The sequence below is a fragment of the Oncorhynchus masou genome, chromosome 21, assembly GCF_036934945.1.
Source record: "Oncorhynchus masou masou isolate Uvic2021 chromosome 21, UVic_Omas_1.1, whole genome shotgun sequence".
Taxonomy (NCBI): domain Eukaryota; kingdom Metazoa; phylum Chordata; class Actinopteri; order Salmoniformes; family Salmonidae; genus Oncorhynchus; species Oncorhynchus masou.
The window spans coordinates 48,997,514-49,015,002 of NC_088232.1; the positions used below are offsets into that span (position 1 = coordinate 48,997,514).

The 17,489-nt window shown below is 43.2% G+C and overlaps 1 protein-coding gene across 5 annotated transcripts in view; it reads right to left on the reverse strand.

Annotated features, from left to right (window-relative positions):
- The window catches only part of LOC135508452 (ribosomal protein S6 kinase 2 alpha-like), an 82,901-nt gene that overhangs the window by 14,997 nt on the left and 50,415 nt on the right, over positions 1 to 17,489 (reverse strand). For 4 of the 5 annotated variants that reach the window (XM_064928644.1, XM_064928641.1, XM_064928645.1 and 1 more), the window contains 6 exons: positions 10,594 to 10,710; positions 6,674 to 6,755; positions 4,119 to 4,199; positions 3,784 to 3,863; positions 3,568 to 3,674; positions 1,121 to 1,158 (listed from right to left, as the gene is read on the reverse strand). In XM_064928644.1, coding sequence (XP_064784716.1) covers positions 1,121 to 1,158; positions 3,568 to 3,674; positions 3,784 to 3,863; positions 4,119 to 4,199; positions 6,674 to 6,755; positions 10,594 to 10,710 — 505 coding nt within the window. Of the gene's footprint in view, positions 1 to 1,120; positions 1,159 to 3,567; positions 3,675 to 3,783; positions 3,864 to 4,118; positions 4,200 to 6,673; positions 6,756 to 10,593; positions 10,711 to 14,856; positions 15,225 to 17,489 lie in introns of those variants that run through there. The other variant, XM_064928642.1, reaches the window with a different exon arrangement.

The following is a 17,489-nucleotide window of genomic DNA, read 5'->3' on the forward strand; positions in this document are numbered from 1 at the left end:
CAGGGGAATGTTAGGCTGTCCGCCAATTGAAGCTCAACGACCCAAAACTCAAAAGTAAATTAACAGAATGGCTTCAACAGAAGAAAATACGCTTTCTGGAGTGGCCCAGTCAGTCCTGACCGCAACCGACAGATACTGTGGCATGACCTCAAGAAAGCAGTTCACACCAGACATCCCAAGAATATTGCTAAACTGAAACAGTTTTGTAAAGAGAAATGGTTGAAAAATCCACCCTGCACTGTGAATGTTTTCACGGTGTGTTCAGGGTAGCCTAGTGGTTAGAGCGTTGGACTAGTGACCAGAAGGTTGCAAGTTCAAACCCCCGAGCTGACAAGGTACAAATCTGTCATTCTGCCCCTGAACAGGCAGTTAACCCACTGTTCCTAGGCCGTCATTGAAAATAAGAATTTGTTCTTAACTGACTTGCCTGGTTAAATAAAGGAAAAAAAAAAGACATGAAAACATTGTGTGTTATTAGTTTAAGCAGACTGTTTGTCCATTGTTGTGACCTAGATGAAGATCAGATCAAATTTTATGACCAATTCATGCAGAAATCCAGGAATTTCCAAAGATTTTAATACTTTTTCTTGCCACTGTATAGACTTCAGTGTAAGCACTTTGTGACATCAGCTAATGTAAAAAAAGACTTTATAAAACACATGTAATTGGTTGATTCCTTGTTGAGGTCACTTGTTAAAATCAACTTCAATCAGTGTAGATGAAGTGGAGTACAGGTTACATAATTTAGACCTTGAGCCAACAGAAATGGATTGTGTATGTGTGTCATTCAGAGGGTTAATGGGCAACACAAAATATTAAGTAGTATAGTAGTAGGTGCCGTGCGTACCAGTTTGTGTGAAGAACTGCGTTTTTTCACGCTTAACAGATTCCTGTGTGTATCAAGTATGGTCCACCACCCAAAGACAATCTAGACAACTGTGGGAAGCATTAGAGTCAACATGGACCAGCATCCCTGTGGAATGCTTTCCACACCTAGTAGTCCTTACCCAGACGAATTGAGGCTGTTCTGAGGGACAGGGGTAACTCAATATTAGGAAGGATCTCTTTCTTTTTTTGGGGGGGGGGGGGGGGGTAGTGTCTGTGTGTTTGTGTGTCCTACCTGTGAGTTTTATATGGCCCTCTTCATCCAGTAGAATGCTACAACAGAATAGAGAGTTGCCAGGCATTATGTCAGTAATAGACAGTTTGTCTCTGCGTTGTGTCACAACCGGATTGCAAAATACTTGGCATTATGAGGGTAGAATATTTTCTGAGTTCAAAAACCTGTAGACTCCATTTTTATTTTGTATTGTAGCCCTCGTCCTCCCTCTTTCCTTCACAGATATGTAAATGTAGTAGTAAAAGCGCAGCCCAAATCACGTCCCCCCCCCCCCTCAGTTAATTCACAGTATCAGAAATGTATATAACACACACGTGATAACATTGATGTAATCGGTTTGTGCACTCAGGCAAGGCTCTCTCATTCTCTAGTATCCATATGTCATGTTAAGACTCCGGTACTCACGACCAGACATGATGATTGTTGATAACATAAATGACCCCCATCAAAACTGAGAGGACAATCAATTACACTGCAGTGAGTTTCTAAACATGTGGATTAAGGGGCCTTGAGTACGTACAGTTGAAGTCGGAAGTTTACATACACTTATGTTGGAGTCATTGAAAGTCATTTTTCAACCACTCCACAAATCTCTTGTTAACAAACTATAGTTTTGGCAAGTCGGTTAGGACATCTACTTTGACCATGACACAAGTCATTTTTCCAACAATTGTTTACAAACAGATTATTTCACTTATAATTCACTGTATCAAAATTCCAGCGGGTCAGAAGTTTACATACACTAAGTTGACTGTGCCTTTAAACACGCTTGTAAATTCAAGAAAATTATGTCATGGCTTTAGAAGCTTCTGATAGGCTAATTGACATAATTTGAGTCAATTGGAGGTGTACCTGTGGATGTATTTGAAGGCCTACCTTCAAACTCAGTGCCTCTTTGCTTGACATCATGGGAAAATCAAAAGAAATCAGCCTAGACCTCCACAAGTCTGGTTCATCCTTGGGAACAATTTCCAAACGCCTGAAGGTACCACGTTCATCTGTACAAACAATAGTACGCAAGTATAAACACCATGGGACCACGCAGCTGGAAGGAGATGTGTTCTGTCTCCTAGAGATGAACGTACTTTGGTGCGAAAAGTGCAAATCAATCCCAGAACAGCAAAGGACCTTGTGAAGTTGCTGGAGGAAACAGGTACAAAAGTATATAATGTCCACAGTAAAAGAAGTCCAATAGCGACATAACCTGAAAGGCCACTCAGCAAGGAAGAAGCAACTGCTCCAAAACCGCCATAAAAAGCCATACTAAGATGGGGACAAAGATTGTACTTTTTGGAGAAATGTCTTCTGGTCTGATGACACAAAATAGAACGGTTTGGCCATTATGACCATCGTTATGTTTGGAGGAAAAAGAGAGGCTTGCAAGCCGAAGAACACCATCCCAACCGTGAAGCACGGGGGTGGCAGCATCATGTTGTGGGGGTGCTTTGCTGCAGGAGGGACTGGTGCACTTCACAAAATAGATGGCATCATGAGGGAGGAACATTATGTGGATACATTGAAGCAACATTTCAAGACATCAGTCAGGAAGTTAAAGCTTGGTCGCAAATGGGTCTTCCAAATGGACAATGACCCCAAGCATACTTCCAAAGTTGTGGCAAAATGGCTTAAGGACAAGAAAGTCAAGGTATTGGAGTGGCCATCACAAAGCACTGACCTCAATCCTATAGAGACTCTGAAAAAGAGCGTGCAAGCAAGGAGGCCTACACACCTGACTCAGTTACACCAGCTCTGTCAGGAGGAATGGGCCAAAATTCACCCAACTTATTGTGGGAAGCTTGTAGAAGACTACCCGAAACGTTTGACCCAAGTTAAACAATTTAAAGGCAATGCTACCAAATACTAACGGAGTGTATGTAAATTTCTGACCCACTGGGAAATGTGACGAAAGAAAGAAATGCTGAAATAAAATCGCTCTTATTATTCTGACATTTCACATTCTTAAAATAAACTGGTGATCCGAACTGACCAAAAACAGGGAATTTTTACGAGCATTAAATGTCAGGAATTGTGAAAAACTGAGTTTAAATGTATTTGACTAAGGTGTATGTAAACTTCCGACTTCAACTGTATATACACACATAGAAGAGATAGCTAACAGAGAAGCACATTGAATCTCAAGGTTCCTGTCATTTTAGAAAAAGCATTTGTGGGTTGGGGCTACACTAGCATAGCATAGTACAGCACTAGCACGTGGTCCTCTAGCTCAGTTGGTAGAGCATGGCGATTTCAACACCAGGATCGTGGGTTAAATTCTCACTGGGCCTACTGATATGTAAAATATATGCACACATGACCAAGTTACTTTGGATAAAAGTGCCTGCTAAATGGCATATATTATTATTGTAGGACGGCAATGCTAGGACGTGTGATGCTATGCTAGGCTAGCTAGGACTAGCTGCCCTCCGCTGAGGCACTGCACCACCTACTTCTCAGGTTTGAGGTCTCTGTAGATGATGCCCAGGCTATGCAGGTGGTCCAGGCCCAGAGCCAACTCTGCGAGGTAGAACTTCACATCCTCCTCTGTGAACATCACCTGGATACCACACACACACAAAATATAATGCAGAGAGGTTATAATAACCATGACACATAAGATGTCACATTAGATGTATTTTCCTGGAACATAGGTCCTTGAGGTCCACCTCTTTAGACAGTCTGGTGAAGAGATCTCCTCCTCTCAGAAAGTCCAGGATCAGGTAGAGCTTTCCTTCTGTCTGAAATGCTAGACACACACACACACACACACACACACACTTAATGGGCTAGCACAAGTGTATATCCAGTGCTAAATCATTTGCATAAAAATGTCAGGCAAAGCTAGAGCACCCAAAGCTGTTCCCATTCAACGTATAAAACATGGAGGGCACTGTCCACTATGACCACAGGGATGTTTATTGCTAAGTGACACAGTGTCGTCACCACCAGCCCTGTGTTCCTTTACCATGTTACCTGAACAAAGGTCTGGTTGTGAACTCACCATAGTGGAGTTTGACCACGAAGGGGTGGTTGACGTCTGCCAGGATATCTCTCTCCATCTTGGTCCTCACCCGGTCTCTCACTGTGGGGAAAGGATCGCACCATTTCAGAGCCGTCAGAAGGTTCACGCAAAACAAATGCTACCACATTAGCTTCGTAACAGATGGGTTTGGAACAGGGAGTCCATGGCTAAGACATAACTAAAAACTGTCAGTGTCAGCAAAAATATTTAAATCTCACTCAATGGATACAGTATTTAAGAATTCAATCCAAGGCAAAAATGCCAAATAATCAATCCTTGACATATTTTGATAATACAAATTTAAAAAAATATGTAAATAATGAAAATGTGAACAGACATTCTTGTTGAACGATTAGACAGATTTTCAGCGCACAGTGGCAGTGAGTTGTAATCTGTGAGACAATCTGTACTCATTGATAATTAAACTGACAAGGAAGGTGTTTACATCTAGTGGTGACAAGGTGGGGAGCGACAGACCGACAGCTAGCTAGCGGTGTGGTATTCTACAACTACACATATAGGAAGACGAGATACACACTAACTGAAGAAAACGCCAATTTCTTCTCACTATAAGAGCCTTGAGACAAGATCAAAACACTGGGGACAAAATGGCACGTGGAGTATAGAGCTAACGCAAAGACATGTCAATAAATGAAATGAGGTGAGACCAAGTCTTTACTTTGAAGATGTGGTGCTGAAACCATGGGCTCCGTTGGATGGATTCAGAGACACTTATGTTTACCACCCAAAAACTTCACAACATACAGTGGGGCAAAAAAAGTATTTAGTCAGCAATTCTACACCAATTGTGCAAGTTCTCCCACTTAAAAAGATGAGGCCTGTAATTGTCAACATAGGTACACTTCCACTATGACAGACAAAATGAGAAGAAAAAAAATCCAGTAAATCACATTGTAGGATTTTTAATGAATTTATTTGCAAAATGTGGTGGAAAATAAGTATTTGGTCACCTACAAGCAAGCAAGATTTCTGGCTCTCACAGACCTGTAACTTCTTTAAGAGGCTCCTCTGTCCTCCACTCGTTACCTGTATTAATGGCACCTGTTTGAACTTGTTATCGGTATAAAAGACACCTGTCCACAACCTCAAACAGTCACACTCCAAACTCCACTATGGCTAAGACCAAAGAGCTGTCAAAGGACACCAGAAACAAACTTGTAGACCTGTACCAGGCTGGGAAGACTGAATCTGCAATAGGTAAGCAGCTTGGTTTGAAGAAATCAACTGTGGGAGCAATTATAATCTCCCTCGATCTGGGGCTCCACGCAAGATCTCGCCACGTGGGGTCAAAATGATCACAAGAACGGTGAGCAAAAATCCCAGAACCACACGGGGGGACCTAGTGAATGACCTGCAGAGAGCTGGGACCAAAGTAACAAAGCCTACCATCAGTAACACACTACGCCGCCAGGGACTCAAATCCTGCAGTGCCAGACGTGTCCCCCTGCTTAAGCCAGTACATGTCCAGGCCCGTCTGAAGTTTGTTAGAGAGCATTTGGATGATCCAGAAGAAGATTGGGAGAATGTCATATGGTCAGATGAAACCAAAATCAAACTTTTTGGTAAAAACTCAACTCGCCGAGTTGCATCCAAAGAACACCATACATACTGTGAAGCATGGGGGTGGAAACATCATGCTTTGGGGCTGTTTTTCTGCAAAGCGACCAGGACGACTGATCCGTGTAAAGGAAAGAATGAATGGGGCCATGTATCGTGAGATTTTGAGTGAAAACCTCCTTCCATCAGCAAGGGCATTAAAGATGAAACATGGCTGGGTCTTTCAGCATGACAATGATCCCAAACACACCGCCCAGGCAACAGAGGAGTGGCTTCGTAAGAAGCATTTCAAGGTCCTGGAGTGGCCTTGCCAGTCTCCAGATCTCAACCCCATCTTTGGAGGGAGTTGAAAGTCTGTGTTGCCCAGCAACAGCCCCAAAACAACACGGCTCTAGAGGAGATCTGCATGGAGGAATGGGCCAAAATACCAGCAACAGTGTGTGAAAACCTTGTGAAGACTTACAGAAAAAGTTTGACCTCTGTCATTTCCAACAAAGGGTATATAACAAAGTATTGAGATAAACTTCTGTTATTGACCAAATACTTATTTTCCACCATAATTTGCAAATAAATTCATTAAAAATCCTACAAATGTGATTTTCTGGATTTTTTTTCTCATTTTGTCTGTCATAGTTGAAGTGTACCTATGTTCAAAATTACAGGCCTCTCATCTTTAAGTGGGAGAACTTGCACAACTACTGGCTGACTAAATACTTTTTTGCCCCACTGTATTTACCACCCAAAAACATCACAACATGTTTACCTCACAAAAGAAAATCACAACATGTTAACCGCCCAAAAAATTCACAACATGTTTACCTCACAAAAGAAATTCACAACATGTTTACCGCCCCAAAAATTCACAACATGTTTACCACCCCATGAATATGTAGCTACAGTATCGTTTCCCATGATAGTATATGTCTCTATTCCACGTTGTGTGTGTGTATGTGTACCTTTGAGGGTGGCTTTTCTCAGGACCTTCATAGCATACAGCTCGTTGTCGTCGGGAGGCGTCACCTTCCGCACCAAGAACACCTGCAGGCAACGCAAGACGTCATCCAACTCTCAATCCTAGAAATAGAACTACTGGAGCGGACAACGGACATTCCCATCCAAGTCAATGCTCCGTGACTGGTGGTGGTGATTATATATATATAATATATATATATACACACACACATACAATGCTACAAACCTATGGTCATTGGAACTACTACATGTGAAGTTCTCTGGCATTCATCCTGGCCTGTATAACAATAATAAAAGGCTATAAATACTGTATTTTGTAACCAATACCTCACCTAACTACCTTAACTTCCATTATGTAGTCAGGCCTAGTCAGTGTAAATAATGAAGGTCCTATCTTACTGCGAAACAGCCTGGCCTGACACCCAGAGCAATAAACTCAACCAGAGAAAAAAAACTGCTATTTTAGACCTTGTCATCTGAAGTGTGTGAGAGATTAAATGGAATGAATACGAATTAACATTAAATGGGTTTGTTTAGATGCGTACTTGTTGTAAATTGGACTAAATTACACATGAACATTGAACAGATTTGTCTAGAATGCATTCTTAGTGCTCTAAATAAAAGAAAGAGCACCTCCTGTGGCATATCAGTAGAGCAAGCAGAGGTGAAAGACAGGCAATGTGTGTGTAAGCCAGGTATGAGACATCATCAGCATCAGGCCCAAGGGCTTGTCAAAACAACGCATTCTCAAGCCATACATATGGAAATGGACATATCCATATGCAGGGTTTTTCCTTTGTATTACTGAGGCTCTCTTGTTATCCCCACATGTGTCAAGATGGCCACCATTGCAATCTTGGGTACAGGAACAAAAGGTAACTGAACTACATGACTATCGCCCCGTAGCACTCACTTCTGTCATCATGAAGTGCTTTGAGATACTAGTCAAGGATCATATCATCTCTACCTTTACCTTAGACCCACTTCAGTTTGCATACCGCCCCAATAGGTCCACAGACGACGCAATCACCATTGCACTGCACACTGCCCTTTCCCATCTGGACAAGAGGAATACCTATGTAAGAATGCTGTTCATTGACTACAGCTCAGCATTCAACACCACAGTACCCTCCAAGCTCATCACTAAGCTCGAGGCCCTGGGTGTGAACCCCGCCCTGTGCAATTGGGTCCTGGACTTCCTGATGGGCCACCCCCAGGTCGTGAAGGTAGGAAACAACATCTACACTCCGCTGATCCTCAACACTGGGGCCCCACAAGGGTACGTGCTCAGCCCCTTCTTTTACTCCCTTGTTCACCCATGACTGCGTGGCCATGCACGCCGCCAACTCAATCATCAAGTTTGCAGATGACACAATAGTGGTAGGCTTGATTACCAACAACGACGGGACAGCCTACAGGAAGAAGTTGAGGGCTCTGGGAGTGTGGTGTCAGGACAATAACCCCCCCACTCAACGTCAACAGAACAAAGGAGATGATTGTGAACTTCAGTAAACAGCACAGGGGGCACCCCCCTATCCACATCGACGGGACAGTAGTGGAGAAGGTGGAAAGTTAAGTTCCTCAGTGTACACATCACTGACAATCTGAAATGGTCCACCCACACAGACAGTGTGGCGAAGAAGGCGCAACAGCGCATCTTCAACCTCATGAAGATCCTAAAATGTGGCTTGTCACCTAAAACCCTGAAACTTTTACAGATGCACAATCGAGAGCATCCTGTCAGGTTGTATCACCACCTGGTACGGAAACTGCACTGCCCACAACCACAGGGCTCGAGGGGGGTGCGGTCTGCACAACACATCAACAGGGGCAAACTACCCGCCCGCCAGAACAACTACAGCACCCGATGTCACAGGAAGGCCAAAAATATCATCAAGAACAACAACCACCCGAGCCAAGGCCTGTTCACCCCGCTATCATCCAGAAGGCGAGGTCAGTACAGGTGCATCAAAGCTGGGACAGAGAGACTGAAAAACAGCTTCTATTAGAAGGACATCAGACTGTTAAACAGCCACCACTAACATTGAGTGGCTGCTGCCAACACACTTGAAATCACTGGCCACTTTAAATGTCGTCACTTTTATAATGTTTACATATCTTGCATTACTCATCTCATACTGTATCTTAATCTATGCCACTGACATTGTTCATCCATATATTTAGATATTCTTAATTCCTTTACTTAGATGTGTGTATTAGGTATTTGTTGTGGAATTGTTAGCTATTGCTGCAATGTCGGAACTAGAAGTACAAGCATTTCACTATATCTGCAATAACATCTGCTAAACACGTGTATGTGACCAATATAATTTGATTCATGTGCACAATCACAGCCATCAACAACGCATGGGAGTGATTGGATGCTGCTAAAGCAGGGGTTTTCAAACCGCTCCTCTGGGACCTCCAGACTTCTCACAATGTTGTTGTAGCCCTGAACTAGCTCACCTGGTTAACCTAGTCAAGCCCTTGACGATTAGTTGAATCAGTCTGTGGAATAGTTCAAATGCATGGAACGGCTGAGAGGAAAACCACTGTGCTAAAACACCAGCTTTCTGCATGGTTTATAGTGTAAAGTATTTCTGCTAAAGAGATAAGCTTAACAGTCAGTCATTAGTATCCGTCACAAAGTCAAACACGATTCTCTTCCCTCAAAAAGGTCAGAAGTGTAGTAAAACATGCTGCAGTCATTTTGTTCTAACCATTACCCCCCACTAACCAACCATTACCCCCCACTAACCAACCATTACCCCCCACTAACCAACCATTACCCCCCACTAACCAACCATTACCCCCCACTAACCAACCATTACCCCCCACTAACCAACCATTACCCCCCACTAACCAACGATTACCCCCCACTAACCAACGATTACCCCCCACTAACCAACGATTACCCCCCACTAACCAACGATTACCCCCACTAACTAACGATTACCCCCACTAACCAACGATTACCCCCACTAACTAACGATTACCCCCACTAACTAACGATTACCCCCACTAACTAACGATTACCCCCACTAACTAACGATTACCCCCACTAACTAACGATTACCCCCACTAACTAACGATTACCCCCACTAACTAACGATTACCCCCACTAACTAACGATTACCCCCACTAACTAACGATTACCCCCACTAACTAACGATTACCCCCCACTAACTAACGATTACCCCCCACTAACTAACGATTATCCCCCACTAACTAACGATTATCCCCCACTAACTAACGATTATCCCCCACTAACTAACGATTATCCCCCACTAACTAACGATTATCCCCCACTAACTAACGATTATCCCCTCGTCCCCTTTTGATCTAATCCAGGGATGGGCAACTCGTCTTCAGGGGCCGGAGTGGTGTCACTTCCCCCCATCCCTAGGAAAACACAGCTGATTCAACTAATTACATTCTAAACTGATCATGGTGATTAGTTGATTATTGGAGTCTGGTGTGCTAGCTGGGGAAAAAGATGTGAGGAGTTGCCCATCCCTGGATTAGATCAAAATGGATTAGATCCTCGAGGGCCTGATTGGTGTCACTCCTTTTGTCCATCCCAGGCAAACACAGCTGATTCATCTAATTGCATTTCTAAACTGAAGATCATGATTAGTTGATTGAAGTCAGGTGTGTTAGCTGGGGAAAAACTGACATCAAATCAGGTGGAATTACCCACCCCTGGTTTAAACCAATCTACTCTTTATCTGCAAGTAGGGGGTTAATGGAACATGGGCAATGTCTTACCTTAGACAATGTCTTACCTTAGACAATGTCTTACCTTAGACAATGTCTTACCTTAGACAATGTCTTACCTTAGACAATGTCTTACCTTAGACAATGTCTTACCTTAGACAATGTCTTACCTTAGACAATGTCTTACCTTGCCAAAGGAGCCCTGGCCCAGCACTTTAAGCAGCTCAAACTGGCGGGCGTCGGCTTTCTCTGAGCCCTCCTTGACCACGTTGGTGATGTTGATCTCCTTGATGACATCATTGTCCTAGACAGAGACAAAAACAAGGTCCATTATGCAGGAGATGGCATAGTAGGTCACCCTTCCAAGAGAAAACATTGACACTGTCTAAAGATAAAACCCATCCTAAATGTGGTAAGATTTTGCCATGCGTCCTTTGGTAGTACAAATTTGTCTTTCTCCAAACGGTCCAGTGAGGAAAACCAAAAGACGTTTGATCACATGACCATGAAAATAAACTATTCTTGATAAGATTATTTCAGAATGAATAGGACCAGAGCTTCATACAGTGCATACAAATAACTATTGCATGTAGCTTAGGAGCAAGACATTAAGGAGCTGCTGGGAGTTGATTGATACAGGTTCCTCTTTTCTCATACTAGGTTGAGTCCTGATCAAAGTGGGTGTACCTAATTCTAAGAAGCCAACTGAGGAAAGAGAAAACAATATATATATATATATATATATATATATAAAAATATATAAAAAACAAACAAAAAACATCACTTCCCTGCAAAGAGTGTGTAGTCTTAAAACCAGCATTCAAGCAATATATATATATATGAGAGAGAGAGTTCAGAGAACGGTAATGGCTTGGTGGAGCAGTGCTATTTAGGCTTAGAAGACAGAGGGAACAAGAGTGTGTAAGACAAAAATTTAAAAACAAGTCCCCTGGGAAACTTCAACCCTCATGTGTATTTGTGTTGTGGGCAGCTTGTCGGAACAGTGAGGCTGATGGCACCATTTACTGTTGATGATACTGAGAATGGTGACAGCAACCACAACTTTAAATAATTCAGTTTTTACACCAGCGTTGTAGCACAGGCTGCTTTAGAGCCTAGGCCTACTGAATCTCACTGAGTATTCACACACTACAAACGCATTATTTTTTTTTGCAAATAAATTGCCTTTACACGTTATACCAATGTCTGTTGAGACATTTCTCAAAATAGCCAAATCCAGTATGTAGAGTTGCAGTGTAACGGCATTACAAGCCTCGTTCTCCCTGCAGGCCTCAATGCTCACAATCGGTTTGGTTTTTACAAATCTGTTTTGAACTACTGACGGTCTAAACAGCAAGTTACAAGTGACCAAATCTGATGTGTTCAGACAGCAGTCATTTGCTGACAAGGCTGCGCTAGTTGTCATAGTAACAACGGGTATGTGTGCAGTGGTGTAGGCTGATAGGAAGCACAAGCACCACAACCAATCACTCAGAAGTTATGTAGAAAGCTGAGGTGACAACAACATTGTCATGGACATTTCCCAGTTGCTTTGAATGTTTCAAATCATAGCGTAAGAACACTTGTAGCGCATCAAACGATAAGATCCAACTTTTAAAACGAGTCCTTTTTGGCTAGCCACAGCAGTCAACTAGCTAGTTAGCTGTTTAGCTTTCTTGCACAGTCCCTAATTTGTTTGTAAACAAGCTAGTTAGCTACCACATGTTCTTGTCAAAAAGTCAGAGTAGCGGGCAAGCAGCAAGATATGCCAAATAAGTCTAAAAACCACTTGAGGGCAGACAAATCAGATTTGACTGTTCAGACAAGAAATGTCACATGGCCAGGAATCAGGTGGTTTGAAACTTTGCTTGAAATATCTGATTCCATGTGCTTTTTGGCTGTTCAGACAGCATGAAAAAGAGATTCAAATAAGAAATGCAAATAAATTGAATTTCAGCCACTTCAAATTTGCAAATGTGAACAAGGCTTTAGACTTCAGTATGCAGTAGGCTAGTAACCACTTCTCTGATAGAGTTCAGTGTGTCAAATCAGAGGGTCTGCTGTCCGGACCTCTGGCAGTCTCTATGGGGGTACCACAGGGTTCAATTCTTGGGCCGACTCTCTTCTCTGTATACATCAATTATGTCGCTCTTGCTGCTGGTGAGTCTCTGATCCACCTCTACGCAGACGACACCATTCTGTAGACTTCTGGCCCTTCTTTGGACACTTAACCCTCCAGGCAAGCTTCAATGCCATACAACTCTCCTTACGTGGCATTCAACTGCTCCTAAATGCAAGTAAAACTAAATGCATGCTCTTCAACCGATCGCTGCCTGCACCTGCCCAACATCACTACTCTGGACAGTTCTGACTTAGAATACGTGGACAACTACAAATACCTAGGTGTCTGGTTAGACTGTAAACTCTCCTTCCAGACATCAAACCTCTCCAATCCAAAGTTAAATCTAGAATTGGCTTCCTATTTCGCAACAAAGCATCCTTCACTCATGCTGCCAAACATACCCTTGTAAAACTGACCATCCTACCAACCCTCAACTTCAGCGATGTCATTTACAAAATAGCTTCCAATACTCTACTCAACAAACTGGATGCAGTCTATCACAGTGCCATCCGTTTTGTCACCAAAGCACCATATACTACCCACCATTGCGACCTGTATGCTCTCGGTGGCTGGCCCTCGCTTCATACTCGTCGCCAAACCCCCTGGCTCCATGTCATCTACAAGACCTTGCTAGGTAAAGTCCCCCCTTATCTCAGCTCGCTGGTCACCATAGCATCATCCACCTGTAGCACGCGCTTCAGCAGGTATATCTCTCTGGTCACCCCCAAAACCAATTCTTCCTTTGGCCGCCTCTCCTTCCAGTTCTCTGCTGCCAATGAATGGAACGAACTACAAAAATCTCTGAAACTGGAAACACATCTCCCTCAATAGCTTTAAGCATCAACTGTCAGAGCAGCTCACAGATTACTGCACCTGTACACAGCCCACCTATAATTTAGCCCAAACAACTACCTCTTTCCCTACTGTATGTTATTTATTTATTTTGCTCCTTTGCACCCCATTATTTTTATCTCTACTTTGCACATTCTTCCACTGCAAATCTACCATTCCAGTGTTTACTTGCTATATTGTATTTACTTTGCCACCATGGCCTTTTTTTGCCTTTACCTCCCTTTTCACCTAATTTGCTCACATTGTATATAGACTTGTTTATACTGTATGTTTGTTTTACTCCATGTGTAACTGTGTTGTTATATGTGTCGAACTGCTCTGCTTTATCTTGGCCAGGTCGCAATTGTAAATGAGAACTTGTTCTCAACTTGCCTACCTGGTTAAATAAAGGTTAAATAAATAAATGTGCAGTGACCCAACCATAGTGAGTAGATCATCATACTAATGAGGGTAGAACTAACACTAGACCAACACTAGACCAACACTAGACCAACACTAGACCAACACTAGACCAACACTAGACCAACACTAAACCAACACTAACTAACACTAGACCAACACTAACTAACACTAGACCAACACTCCTCTACCACACTGCTGACTAAGTTAACACTGAGTCACCATGAAATTACAACAACCACACCTAACTGACACATTGTTACTTGTGTAAAGTAAAAAACCCTCAAACCCACTGCATCGGTCTCCTACAAAGCTAGCAGGTATACGTTCGGTGGTTAAAATGTACATTTATGGTAATCAAGATAAGTTGTTTGGAATAAATTAGTACATTCTTAACAAACAAACCCCTACCGTCAAGAACACTATTACAGTACATTGACAATTCCCTGCTTGTCAAACATCCTTTAAAAAAAAAATTGTTTTAAGAATAAGGTTGTAACGTAACAAAATGAGGCAAAAGTCAAGGGGTCTGAATACTTTCTGAATGACAAACATACGGTTGCATTTTCATACTGTATCTCTGTGTTTAGGATTCAAATAACTGACATTCTGTGAAGCACTTTGACTTATTCAGGTGTTTCACAGGAACTGGATAATGACCAAGGTGATAATGAGGAACACCTGCGATGTGAAGGCCGTCAACCCGTTGAGTCAGACTGCTTCGGCCACAATAAGCTCTCACAACACTTGCTGCCACACAGCACAATAGAATAAGTGTTCATTCATTAATACACCTACACAACTGCCATATACCTCAACAGCTGCTTTTGGCACTGCGCATTCATATAGTCTGTCAACAGGAAGCAAAACAAAGAAGAGGACAGGAAATGCAAACAATACATTCTAACACACATGACTTTTACACATCTCCTGCTCCATAAACAACAAGCCCAGATCTAATTATCGATGGGCCCAAAACCTTCAGCTTAGTCCAAAATACACTTCAACGCATGACCATGGAAGTGAAAATTTGACAAGTGGAAGTCGGGATTCGCCCCGGTGTGAAGACCACATTACCATACACCGGTTTCTGTTCTGACGGTCTTCACATGAGGCGTCTGTCTCATTGCCCGTCTGTGGCACGCTGCAGCTGGCCAAAGCATTGGTCTGGTGTTTCTTGAAGAGGAAGAAGAGGGTCAGCAAGCGGCTCACTTTCAACTTCCTCCTGTCCTTGTCCATCTCAACATCGCCTTGCCAACCTAGACCTCTTCATCTCAGTCACACCCCCCCCCCTACCTCTGAACAAAGTCCTCAATCTCATACCAGCCTGGTAGACTGCCAGGTAAGATGAGGTGAATGTTGTCCTCTGTACGTAAGCTGTTAACTTTGTGTCCTGTCCTCTGCTAGCACAGAGCTTTGACTACTGCTGAACTGAAAGAGACACTCAGACAGAGGGAGCGAGAGAGAGGCAGGAAGGAAGAGACCTGTGTGCAGAACCCACACAACTAGTGTGTGAAAGACAGACAGGACAACTTCCCTTCGGCTATGGCCAGGGTGGTGAGGTGTCACCTCCCTCACGGTCAACGTTATGACCCAGATAGAGATACATAATGACATTTGTCATGTATTTATTCTTTTTGGAACTTCTGTGAGTGTAAGGTTTATTGTTCATTTTTATTTCACTGTTGTACATTATCTAGTTCACTTGCTTTGTCAATGTTAACATGCGTTTCCCATACCAATAAAGCCCCTTGAATTGACTAGAGAGAGAGAACTCTGTCTCCTTCGTTCTCGCGCTATAAAGAGCGAGTGAGACGGGCCAGGACACAGGAATCCCTTACAGCCCCTTTCCTGCCACCCTCATCTACCCCGTGTGTGAGGAGAGGAACTTCCACATCCCTACAAACACACTGTCACTGTGTCTATATAAATCAATCCACACTTCCTCTTAGCTTCACCGAACACTGTTCCACTCAGTCTCCATCGGCTTTCTAAGTCACTACTACTTCTTCAAGCTCTTAAGATCCCATGTTAGGTACTATAGAGCTCTACTGCATGACTAGACCAGGATCTAAATATATTGTACTGTACCACTTGTACCTAGGCCACCTTCAGTTGCCAAAAGTTGAACGTTACAGATTCAAATACCATGAATTGCGCCAACATGATTCCTTGGTCTACATGACAGAGAGGCATGTTTGTGAGATATATTTTTATCGGAATGTTACAAAACGTATCCTGCTGATCGCACCCCTATTATCCTCACAGTATAATTTACGTTTACATTTGAGTCATTTAGCAGACACTTATCTAGAGCGACAGAGAGTTTTCACCAGCTCGGTGATTAACCCAGCGACCTTACAGTTACTGGCCCAATGTTCTTAAGCGCGATGCTACCTGCCATATGAACGCAGTCCCAACTCCATTTGTGATGTGATAGAGACATGGAATGTAGGATAAGTTCCCAGGATGCAGAGCCTAATCCTGGACTAATAAAATCAGTTTATTTGTCACGTGCGCCGAATACAACAGGTGTAGACCTTAGAGTGAAATGCTGACTTACAGGCTCTAACCAAATGGTGCGGGGAAAAAAAGTGTGTGTAGGTAAGTAAAGAAATAAAAACAGTAAAAAGACATTTGAAACTAAGAGTAGCAAGGCTACAGACACCTGTTAGTCAGGATTATTGAGGTAGTATGTACATGTAGGTATCGTAAAAGTGACTATGACTATATGATGAACAGAGAGTAGCAGCAGCGTAAAAGAGGGGTCGGGGGGGGGGGGGGCACACAATGCAAATAGTCCGGGAGTCTTCAGGAGTCAGTTCAGGAGTCTTATGGCTTGGGGGTAAAAGCGCTTGCCATGCGGTAGTAGAGAGAACAGTCTATGACTGGGGTGGCTGGAGTCTTTTACAATTTTTATGGCCTTCCTCTGACACCGCCTGGTGTAGAGGTCCTGGATGGCAGGCATCTTTGCCCCAGTGATATACTGGGCGGTACGCACTACCCTCTGAAGGGCCTTGCGGTCGGAGGCCGAGGAATTGCATACCAGGCAGTGATGCAACCGGTCAGGATGCTCTCGATGTTGCAGCTGTAGAACCTTTTGAGGATCTCAGGACCCATGCCAAAACCATTTAGTTTCTTGAGGGGGAATAGGCTTCGTCGTGCCCTCTTCACAACTGTCTTGGTGTGTTTGGACCAATCTAGTTTGTTGTTGATGTGGACACCAAGGAATTTGAAGCTCTCAACCTGCTCCACTAAATGGGGACGTGCTCGGTGCTCCTTTTCCCGTCGTCCACAATCATCTCCATAGTCTTGGTTACGTTGAGGGATGGGTTATTATCCTGGCACCACCCGGCCAGGTCTCTGACCTCCTCCCTATATGCTGTCTCGTCTAAGAAATATTTTCAATGGAGAAGTCACATGATGATAACCCGAGAAAATCCACAGATTTCAACCAGATGTTGAAAATAACATTTCTCCAGCAAAGATGTATGGAAAAAGGTGCTTGTCAAATTCTGAAGCTAAGGAGACCGCCACAGCTAAGGAGACCGCCACAGCTAAGGAGACCGCCACAGCTAAGGAGACCGCCACAGCTAAGGAGACCGCCACAGCGCTATTACATTTCACTCGGAGTCGACAGACAGAAGCATATTATTCGCAACATATTCTGATATTGTTGACACAATATTGATTTTAGCTCAGCAAGGCAA